Consider the following 11,674-nt stretch of genomic DNA (forward strand, 5'->3'; position numbering starts at 1 on the left):
GAGAGGCAATTACACATAAAATGGAAAATAAAGACAAACAACAGGAATCAAATGTGAGAAATCAAAAGTGGTAAAATTCACTTTAGAAATATCCCAATGTGGAGTTGCTGTTTTTTTATATATATATTTTTTGTTGAAATTTTCCAATTATACAAAGAAACAAAAAATAGAAAAAATAAAAATAAAAAAAATAAAAAAAAACATAAACCCACCCATAAACTCACCCCGAACACCTAGAGCTCACTCTGTCAGATCAGACAAACAATGAAAAAAAAAAAAAATTTAAGTTTACATGTTATTTTTGACAAAATATAGGAAGGGTGACCACATATCTTTAAAGTCTTCAAGCTTCCCTTTCACCATGTACGTCAGTTTTTCCATTGCCAGGTTGTTGCTCAGTGCTTTAATCAACTCATTTATCTTTGGTCTTTCTATGTTCGTCCACTTCAGCGCAATCAAATGTTTTGCTTGTAAAAGGCAAAAACTCAGTAGTTTACTCTTTGTGGAACCCTTAAAGTCATCTGGAAAAATATGCAGCAAGCAGAGTCCACTGTCCATTGGTACGTCTTGTTCAATCAAGCGAGAGATAAGCCCAGTGACCTCTTTCCAAAAAATTTGAAGTTCTGTACATTGCCACATACAATGGAACAGAGTACCTCTATCTGTATTGCATTTAACACAAGTATCAGGGGTATTCGGATTGAAACGGTTCAATTTTACAAGAGTGATATATGTTCTAAATAATCATTTATATTGTAGTAATCTAAACCTTGTGTTGATAGTTTGTGTTTTTGCCAGTAGGCATGAGTTACTCCATTCATCCTCAGAAATTTCAGTTTGTAGGTCAGTTCTCCATGTTTGTAAATAGGAGAGACTACTATCTTTAAAAGATAAGAGTAAAATATTATAAAATTTGGAGAGTAGGCCTCTACTCTTATTATGGTGGATGGCTATATACTCTATGGTAGAGAGTGGAGGTTCGGCAGTAGATATCCGCAAGGTATTAACAAAATTTCTAATCTGTAAGTACTTAAAAAAATGCTTTTGGGGCAGACCATATTTACTTGCCAGTTGTTCAAAGGACATTAAAACTCCCTCACAATAAAGGTCTCCAATTGTATTTAAGCCTTTATCCATCCATAATTTGAATCCTCTGTCTGCTCTTCCTGGTTTAAATCTATCATTTCCCCAAATCGGTGACAGGCGTGAGATCTTAAACACCTCATTTAAAACTTTATGAGAATGATGCCAGACTGATATCGTATTCTTAAGAAGAGGGTTTTTTGTGTTTTTTAATAATTGTTTAGGTTAAGCTGAGTAAAGGTAGAATTTTAGAGGTAGTGATAATGAATTGTTCTCTATTTGTACCCAAGATGGTGTGTTATTAGTAGAAAAATAGCCAGTAGCAGCACAAAGCTGAGCTGCCCAGTAGTAGAGTTTAATATTCGGCATTCTAAGCCCCCCTCGATCATAGGGTAGATAAAGGAGAGAGAGGCGTAGTCTGGGGCGCTTATTATTCCATGTAAATCTAGTGAAGGTTTTCTCCAAAGAGGAAAAAAAGGAGGCTGGAACATATAAAGGAATGGACTGGAAAAGATATAGAAATTTTGGGAGGATAGACATTTTAATAATATTAATTCGGCCTATCATTGAAATTGGCATTTCTCCCCATTTTTCTAGGGATCCTGATATTTTTTGCACTAAAGGATCATAATTAGTAGAAACTATTTTCTCTATATCTGGAACAATCTTAACTCCTAAGTATGTGAATCCTTCATATATACATGTAAACTGTGTTTGTATTGGAGGGTTATTTCTATTCAATAATAATAATGAGCTTTTTTTTTTATTTACTTTATATCCTGAGAACTCCCCGAATTCTCTCAGAATTTTATTCGCTGCCTGAGTCGACTTCTCAAGGTTAGTTATAAACAGAACAATGTCATCTGCAAAAAGGGATATTCGATGTTCTACCTCTCCTATTTGAATCCCAGTGATTTCAGGGGACTTACGTATTGTCATAGCTAGTGGTTCAATGGCAAACAAGAAAAGAAGGGGGGACAGTGGGCATCCCTGTCGGGTCGATCTGCAGAGATTTATACACCTTGATAACTGACTGTTAGTTACCACTTTAGCTATTGGTTTCATATACAACAATTGAATCCACTTTAAGTATTTTTCTCCCAGGCCGAATCTCTTAAGAGTATCAAAGAGGTAATTCCATTCAATTGAATCAAAAGCTTTTTCTGCATCTAATGACAGAAAAGCATGGTCCATAGCAAACTGTTTTTCATATAGTATATTAAGTAATCGACGAGTGCTGTGGAAAGCTTGGCGTGCAATAACGAATCCATTTTGATCATTTGAGATTAGATTAGGGATATGTGTTTCAATCCTTCGAGCCAAAACTTTGCACAGAATTTTTGTATCACATGACGTTAGGGAAATGGGTCTATATGAGCCCATGTCCGTTGGAGGTTTACCTGGCTTTAACAGAAGAGAAATGGTTGCCAACCGTAATGATGGGGGCAGGATACCTTTTTCATAAGACTCATTAAATGCTTCGAGTAAATGTGGCAGTAATTTATCTGAAAATTTCTTGTAGAGTTCAATTGGTATGCCATCAGGGGCAGGGACTTTACCCGAATTCATGTGGCTAAGAGCTATTTTAAGTTCTTGAATACTCAACTTTTCATCCAGATCATTCTTACTTTCCTCTGATAAAGTTGGAAATAAGAGCTGGTCCAGAAACTGCTTTTGTTTATTTGTGTTATCTGGATATTGGGATTTATATAAATTTTCATGATACTTTGTAAAAGCCTCATTTATGTCTTTTGGATCCACCAGATTCTCACCGTCATCTAGTATGATTGAGTTAATGGTCCTGTTTGTCTGTAATTTTTTAAGTCTCCAAGCTAAGAGTTTGCCTGCTTTCTCACCCTGATCATAATATGACTGTTTCAACCACAGTAAATTGGTTGCTATTTTATTGGTAGTGAGCTCACCATACTCTGATTTTAATAATAGAAGTCTCTTATCCTTGTCAGCATCGCTGCCATGATACATTTGCTCTTGCAATTCTTTAATTTGTTTTTTAATGTTTTTTAATTTGTTTAAATGCATTTTTGATTTATACCTAGTGTAGCTCATTATTTCCCCCCTTATATAGGCTTTGAATGCCTCCCATCTTATTGATGCACTAGTTTGGTTTGTATTAAAGTTAAAATATTCAGTTATTTTCTCTTCGAGAAAACCCTCAGACTCCTCTGATCTAAGCCATTTAGCCTGAAATCGAAATGGAATCGAGGGCCGGCAATAATTAGGTAATTTTATTGATAAATTATTTGGGGCATGGTCAGAAAGTAAAACAGCCTCATACCAACAGTCTTGGACCATAGATAACAGACCGGAGGAGATCAGAAAAAAGTCTATTCGCGAATAAGTCTTATAGGTACTTGAAAAACAAGAGTACTCTGTTTTATTTGGATACAGTTGTCTCCAAATCTCCACTAGATTAAGATCCTTCATATATTTCTCAATAGTTTTCCTGGCTTGTTGATGGGATGTTGTCGAATTTTTTGAACGGTCTAATGCAGGGTTTAGGACACAATTGAAATCTCCACCAATTATAAACATACCATTATAGCCTGAAACGGTTAAAAAGAAATCTTGGTAAAAGGAAGGATCGTCCCGTTAGGGGCATATAAACATACCAAATTGACCAGTGTAGATATTATTATGCCACCGAGTATAATAAATCTCCCTGATGGGTCAGAATATTTATCCCTTAGTTCAAATGGGGCTGATTTATGGATCAGTATTATAACTCCCCTAGCATGGGTTGTAAAGCTAGAAGAGAATACCTGGTCAGGCCATCTAGATCTGATTTTATTCAAATCCTTTTCCACCAGATGTGTCTCTAGCAAGAAACATATTGTAGTCTTCTTCTGTTTTATTCTGCCCAGCACCTGTTTGAGCTTGACCATTGGAGTTGCTGTTTTAGGAGCATAAAATCAGTAAGCGAGGGCAGAGATTTCTTTCAATTCTTTTTGATGTTTCATCATTAAAGCTGACTGGATACCCAGGACATAGTCATGCAACACAGAAGGCAATATGTAGGATTACAGGTTGGTGCAGAGCGAAGCCTATAGAATACACAGAAAAACACTTCTAACATTTGAAGATTAAATGTGTATCATTTTCACAAGCTATGGTCATTAAGGAATTAAGTATCTATCAAAGTATACATCAACAAGTAACCACATTTAAGTTGTGGGAATGTTTTGAAAAACCTTTATTTTCTCATTCTGCAGTCTGAACCAGAGAATCCCATCACCATTGCAATATCTTCAGGCATCTTCCAAGGCCCTGTGATCCACTTTGTCAAGGTGAGAATAAAACACAAGGACAAAAGAAGCTGAGCTAAAACATTTGCACACATTCTGACACATTTTAACATCCGCTAGCAAGTAAAGTGTTAAATATTTTTAAAAAGAGAGAAACAGGAACATGAACACACAAACATTTCCTCATCAGTGCAATCATGAATATATATATATATTCATTTCTTTTTTTTTAAATTTATGATTTTGTTGTGATCTCAGGCTCTGAAGATGATGAATGATGCACTGAGAGAGAATGATCCTCAGAGCGAAGAGCTCTTTAGAGTCCTACTCACCAGTGACGATTTACCAGACTCCCTCAAGACAATCATCAGCGAAAATGGTGAGACGCTGACAAACAAAAAGTATTTGCTGCACATTTACAAGGATTCACAATCATGTTAGGTGACTCGCAGAAAACTAGTTTCACCAGTATGTTTTACCTTGTTTGAGCTGGATGGATGGATGAATGGAGCTTACTCTTTGTCGATATTATCATGTTATAAAGGCATCGACCAGTAAGGCATGAATTCAATGTAACTTTAAATCTAACTCTTTCATGTAAAATCGTCATCCGATTCCCCTTTACTGTCTGCAGAGCTGGATGACCTGATTATTCCACTGCCTGTGAGTGGGAAGGATCTTATTGGTGAACTACAGAAAAACAGCACCCTGCTTTACCTGTCAGCTGAAAAGTCAAAGGCTGAAGAAGCCTTGAACAATGGTAAAGATTATCAAATATCAATTAGACAAACTGTTATTATACCCACTAGAAGCTCTCAAACTTATTCATAACTATCATTCAGCACTTTGAGAGAAAAGTCTGTTTTGTTTCATGTCTCTTTGTCAGGTATAGCAGCAGCTGCTGTATTCATTCCAGAAAAGATGGAGGAAGTGTCAGAGACTCAGCTGCGTGTTGCTTTTGATGGCGATGCCGTCCTCTTCTCTAACAAGTCAGAGCTTGTTTTTAAGAATGGATTAGAAGTATTCTTGAAACATGAAAAAGACAACATTGACATTCCAATGGAGGAGGTACACATAAGAACAAATAAAATTATCTCTCAATCTGTCAGCTATCTAGATAATAGAGGCTATTAAAATAGAATTTTTCTTTATATTCATTTTGCGTTGAAATAAACGGTTTCTGTTTGACCCTAAATCAATTTCTACTCCTCTCTGCTCTGTCTTCAGGGACCATTGAAAGGATTCTTGGAGGTTTTACAGAGGCTCCAGAGGAAGTTACAGGATAAAAGAATGTGCCCCATTCGCACCTACTTGGTGACATCTCGTGGTACCGAGCCCTGAACACTCTGCGAACATGGGACCTGGAGGCTGATGAGGCTGTGTTTTTAAGTGGGACTAAGAAAGGTCCCACCCTGGAGAAAATCAGACCTCACATTTTCTTTGATGACCAGATGAGTCATATTAAGGCTGCATTAGCAGTTGGCACATTGGCATGCCTGGTGCCTAATCATGCCTGATATTAATTATGTGAGTCAACATCTGAATATAACTGACAAATGCATGTAAACCAGAATATATATCTATCTATCTATCTATCTATCTATCTATCTATCTATCTATCTATCTATCTATCTATCTATATATATATATTATTTTTCTTTTCTTTATTTGTATTTGTATATCGCATATGTACTACTTTGACTGGCATTCTTGCAGACAGCCAAGTAAGTTTTTCATTGTACAAGGAAACATGTTTCTACTGTGCATATGACAATAAAACTTTGAACTTCAACTTGTGTCATTACTGAATAATAAAAAAAACATGTTTATTATCAACCACAGTTTTTCCCTGTGGTGCAGTTTTTCACTCCATGATAGTTAATTATAAAGTTTTGCAATAAGAAATAATTCAACTGGCAGAAACTGTAACCCAGCGATGCGTGATCAACAACAGAGGTTCTTTCACGTCCACTAACTCATAAACAAATCTCTATTAACCCTTTCACATTTCTGCAAGTCAAGTTATCTGAACTACACTTTAAAAAATATATATATAATTTTTGGTTTTTCTTTTATTAAATTATTTTTTTCTATATTTATAAAAAAAAACCTTAAAAATATAAGTAAGACAAAATTAAAGATATAGACTGTATTTACACATCTTGTGTAAAATAATCTGATAAACTCATTAATATGACTAACCATGAAATTATCATTTTGTTTTTAAAGAAAATCAGTTTTATTTAAGGCAAGAACTTTGCCTGAAGTCAGAAACATGCTGGATAGTGCTCAAAGTCATGGGAGGGGTGGATTCAAGATCAAATTGTTAATCTATGATTCAGCTGTGGTTCAGTTCTGTTACATCTGCACTTTGTTGTCGTTTTTAAGAGTTAAATGACTTAGAACAGAGATAGATTTGATAAACAACTGGCGATCAATCCAGAAGCTTCTATGAGACACAATAAGAGTCAGTTGGTGAGAGTTTAGTTTGGTTTTACCTTTAGTTCTAGTTTCTTTAGTATAAGATTTGACAATGATTCTCTGTTTGTCCATGTATGCACATTTGCCATCACTGTTGTCATCGACAGCTCTGATACATCACATTATTTATGTTACTGATGTACAGTATGTGTTCACCAGGCCCCCAATCGGGGCTGAGCTTTTCCTACACTAGTTTTGTTTATTCAGAAACAAACAAAAGAAAGAAAAAGCAAAAACAGGCCTATTATTTATGAAAAATGTAAAAACAGCTGTGCTAAAGCTGAGTTAACCCTGGCTTTTGTTAGTTTTACAGAGAAAAGCAACCAGTAAACACTTTTCAAATGCCTTTATTTGTTATACTTCATTTGACAACATTACTTGATTAATGATTTCAGTGAAGTTTGCTTAATAAAGTCATTTACTTCACTGATGGCACTTCCTTCCAATTGGCCTAAAGGGGAAACAATCATCCCTTATGTATTATTCCTTCATGATCTTGGTCTCAGATGAGAGCAGCCAGGAGTCCCGCCGTTCCTCCAGCACTGGCCACGGCCGCAGTGGCACTCCCTGAGAGACCGGCCATACCTGCAGTGAAATAACACACATGGGTTATCATTGAGTTTGACAAGCAACTGATCCACAGAGACAAAAAGAAAATGACATCGTATTTTTTGTTATATGAGTGATGACTCAAGCAGCACCTGCTGACTGCAGAACAGCCACCAAACTTCCAGCTGCCACCCCTCCACCATTGGCAATAGCTGCAGATGACATCATGCCTGCAGCATAGGAGCCAGCTGCTATCCCAGCTGAGGTGAAACCAACTGCCCCCAGCACTATAGGAGCGGAGATCACTGCTCCTCCTGATATGTTTAGAGATTAAACTTGTTAACTGCATGAAATAATTCAGAAATTTTACAAACAGATCATGTATGTTAAGATTTTTACCTGCCCCTGCAGCAATAGCAATATAAGTCACTGAAACCAAACACAGAATAAAAATAAAAAAAATCAACATCTCACAGCAGGTCGGCAGACATCATCAAAAACATTTTCTGTGACAGCAAAAAGTTAAAGAAGATAAAAGTTAGATTTAAGTGATGCTGTCAAAAGTACATCTTTACTCACAGAGTCCCATGGCTTTTCTTTTCTCCACCTCGAATGTTGCCCAAAGATCAGGCTGCGTCTTATATAGGACCTGGGTGGGGTTCAATAGTTTAATTTCCTGAGAAACGAAACCTGGTCAGAGAATGGCTGACTGCTCCCCTCTACTGCCCTCCACTGTCAGATGATGGTAGTTACACTGATTTCCGAAGAAATAGAAACTACAGGTTGAGCCACTCTCATTATTCTGAACCCTACAAACTGCCATGGAAGAAGCTAACATAGAAGAAATATGTGAGTAAATGTATATATATATTTGACACCACTACTTCTTTATATACTTTTATTCTTCATCACACATATTTTCTCTGATCAAAAGTGTTTTCATCTCCTTTTTCGTTTGTCATTAACAGGTAAAGCTATCATCACCATTGCAGGTAAGATGTTTAAAACATGGCTCACCACAACACACTTTTTTTTTTTTTGTACTGTACTGTAAAGGTGAACCTCAAGAATAATCTGAACTTTGACAATTAGAGAAAGTTTTCCACAGCTCTGTTGTTGTGGAGGAGGAGTTGCTGCTGAAAGTCTGGTAGAAATCTTGCAGTCTCTTGGTAAACTTGATTGTTTATTTACTTTTTTTGTCTTACTCCATCAGTCCAGATATGAGGAAAATGGTCAAATGTTACATGATTTATGGTGGATGAGTTTGGATCCGCAGATACAAGAATTATACAAACATCCTTTTTTGCATTTTTTCCCTACAACAGTAAAATGTGGCAGTGGAATGATGTTCTTCCCACCGATATCACCAGAAGGGCTCAATACTTTCCACCCAACGTGTGGATAAGCAAAAGTGGCAAAAACATTATGTGGATAAAAGGTTTTTTAAATTAGTTTTAGGGGGGTTTATGTGGTTGTGCTTGCACCCAGTGAAAGTGAATCATGATGTTTTGCAGCTAAGAATAAACAAAAAATGTCTGAAATGCATTCAGAACATTGCTTCCTTTTGTTAGGCTAGAGATGCCTTTCAATTTCTTTCATGCTTAATCGCCATAGCTCATAGATCAGCTGACTGGATATGCAGTCATATTCATGCAGCAAAGAAAACATGGGATTACAGGTTGGCCAGCTGACATAACATCACTTTCATTTCCACCAAGGTTAAGCTGCTCTATTGTCAAAGTCAGATAGTGTACACCTGAGAAACAGGCAGAGCCTGTTAACAGAACAAGTGTTACTGATCGTTATCTGAGCTCATAAAGAATGACAAAATATCAAATAATACACACTGAACAATAACTCAAATATTTTATTCTTATTACAACTATCAATATCTATAAAATTGTTTTAGGAAGCGTATATTGTGGTGTCTTCTTCCAGCAGGTCAGCAGACATCTTCAAAAACATTTTCTGTGATAGCAAAACACAGAAGATAAAAGTTAGATTTAAGTGATGCTGTCAAAAGTACATCTTTACTCACAGAGTCCCATGGCTTTTCTCCACCTCAAATATGGCCCTAAAAAGGTTAAATTGTTTCATTTCCTGAGAAACGAAACTTGGTCAGAGAATGGCTGTCTGACTGCAAAGTACCCCTGACCAGAGCTATAGAGTATAACAGAGTTGCGACACGCTTTGAAGTCGCCGCTAGGGCTGTCACGTGGTTCATGTGAGCCTCCGCAGTTCCAAACATCACAGCTCTGTCAGTCAGTCTGAGCGGGCCTTAGCGGGACGGAGCACAAAAACGATAACTTTAACATTTACGACGCAATTTTCGGTAAATATTGACCCATAATGTGCATTGATCACTTCACCGACGATGTATTTTATCAACGTTTTTCTTTTTTGGAGCGGCAGAGACACATGTATCACTGTTTTAAATCGTAGAGGGTACCCCTGCATGCCAGCAGGGGGCAGCTACCTTGTGCTCCTTTATACTGAATCATGCCAGTGGTCCAGCTTACCTTCAGATCTACATCCTTCAACAGAGCATGATGTTACTGTCTGTTCCCAGGATCTACTCTTGTTGTCCCAAACAGCCCATCTGTAGAAGATGTCATTCAGTCTGTCTGTTCTTTCTGGTGTCAGATGGACAATGAGCCCCCCCCCCCGCGACCCGACCGACGGATTCAGCGGGTATAATGCATGGATGGATGGATTAAAATATGAATTTAACTTTTTTTCTGGTTAAAACCATATTAATGACAAAATAAATGTGTCAGTTGTGAAAAAAAATAAACAAAACAGATTTATTATAAAATGTCATCATGGAAAATGTTAAACAAGCCTTAATAAAGAAGCTATTTTACTGCTATTCATACTGTTGGGTAGATTAATCTGCAACAATGAACTGTATTTGATCAAATTCAAGGGTTTGGACGTTGTAGAAATCTGCTGAAGCCCTAATGAGGGTTGATCCATGGCAGCATGACAGCAGCGACCACCACATCTGCTGACCTCCCTGACAACAACAACAGAGAAATTAATAAATTAATTATCACAGCTGCAAAGTCATGCCTCACTATGCCAAAAATGTTGTAATTTAATCAATTTACCGGAGAAAATACGTCAGAAATACAAAAAATGTATTAAATGTATTACTACTATAGGCCTATATAGTATTTTGGTAATGTTTTAAATCCTAAAGGCTGATTCATACTCGGCGCAAACGCGCAACTGTTCTGGCTCGAGAACCATTAATGACGTCATCGAAAGCGCCAGCCCCTTCACAGTTCCTTCAGCTCATAAGCGCAGTTTGCGCCGAGTATGCGTCACATTTGCAGTTCTCTCCAGACCAGCGTGCGTCACTGTTGAGGAAACAAGCTGAAAAGCACACGAAGAAAGCATACACAATGCCACCTGTGGTGTCACGTCAGCAGAGGCTGGCACATCTGATGCGGAATGAATTTACTCTGGGTGTAGAACTGTATATGTATCTCAGAGCTAAGCGGCTGCAGCAAAAACAGAAGAGAAGGTGGGATGTTCGTCCTTTGCAACCAGACGAACTTTGTCAAACGTTGTCCCAGTGTAACTTCATAGACGTGTCATACAGATGTTTGTAGAGGCGCATCCTCTCGGTCACCGCGGTCTCTGCAGTGTTCATTTTTTCTTTTTCTTGGTCAGCTGTTTCCGGTTGAGCGGCGTGAAGTCAGAAAAAAAGTTGTGTGCGCGCCCTTGCGCCGCGCGAGGATTTTCTAGCTTGCGACGGGGGGCGTGGCGGAATTTTGGGACACGTGACCGTTTGCGCCATTTGCGACCAGCTAGTATGAGCGAGGTCGCGCCGAGTATGAATCAGCCTTAAGCGCAGTTTGCGCCGAGTATGCGTCACATTTGCAGTTCTCTCCAGACCAGCGGGCGTCACTGTTGAGGAAACAAGCTGAAAAGCATACGAAGAAAGCATACACAATGCCACCTGTGGTGTCACGTCAGCAGAGGCTGGCACATCTGATGCGGAATGAATTTACTCTGGGTGTAGAACTGTAGCTATATGTATCTCAGAGCTAAGCGGCTGCGGGAAAAACAGAAGAGAAGGTGGAATGTTCGTCCTTTGCACCAGAACAGAGAAGAGACTGGTGAGTTCTTTGTCCTTGTTCTGCCAATGAGGACGATGGACGAGCAGAAGCACTTTGGGTACTTCCGAAAGTGTTCATTTTTTGTTTTTCTTGGTCAGCTGTTTCCGGTTGAGCGCGCGCGAAGTCAGAAAAAAAGTTGTGTGCGCGACCTTGCGCCGCGCGAGGATTTTC

The 11,674-nt window shown here is 38.1% G+C and overlaps 2 protein-coding genes across 3 annotated transcripts; one reads left to right on the forward strand and one right to left on the reverse strand.

Annotated features, from left to right (window-relative positions):
- Nucleotides 1–4,041: 4,041 nt before the first annotated feature.
- LOC142366224 (cytosolic 5'-nucleotidase 1A-like) lies at nt 4,042–5,715 on the forward strand. The gene is made up of 5 exons (XM_075448050.1): nt 4,042–4,388; nt 4,605–4,725; nt 4,981–5,106; nt 5,233–5,414; nt 5,574–5,715. The coding sequence occupies exons 2-5, from the start codon at nt 4,614–4,616 to the stop codon at nt 5,685–5,687; spliced, it is 534 nt and encodes a 177-aa protein (XP_075304165.1). The 5' UTR covers nt 4,042–4,388; nt 4,605–4,613; the 3' UTR covers nt 5,688–5,715.
- Nucleotides 5,716–7,158: 1,443 nt separating this feature from the next.
- LOC142366490 (interferon alpha-inducible protein 27-like protein 1) lies at nt 7,159–9,429 on the reverse strand. Of its 2 annotated transcripts, none has more exons than XM_075448389.1 (4): nt 9,415–9,429; nt 7,776–7,805; nt 7,529–7,690; nt 7,159–7,412 (listed from the first exon to the last, which is right to left on the reverse strand). In XM_075448389.1, the coding sequence occupies exons 1-4, from the start codon at nt 9,422–9,424 to the stop codon at nt 7,330–7,332; spliced, it is 285 nt and encodes a 94-aa protein (XP_075304504.1). In that variant the 5' UTR covers nt 9,425–9,429; the 3' UTR covers nt 7,159–7,329. The 2 variants fall into 2 exon arrangements, with proteins under 2 accessions (XP_075304504.1, XP_075304503.1); XM_075448388.1 differs by lacking the exon at nt 9,415–9,429 and adding an exon at nt 7,956–8,033.
- Nucleotides 9,430–11,674: the final 2,245 nt, after the last annotated feature.

The sequence above is a fragment of the Odontesthes bonariensis genome, chromosome 17 (assembly GCF_027942865.1).
Source record: "Odontesthes bonariensis isolate fOdoBon6 chromosome 17, fOdoBon6.hap1, whole genome shotgun sequence".
NCBI lineage: Eukaryota > Metazoa > Chordata > Actinopteri > Atheriniformes > Atherinopsidae > Odontesthes > Odontesthes bonariensis.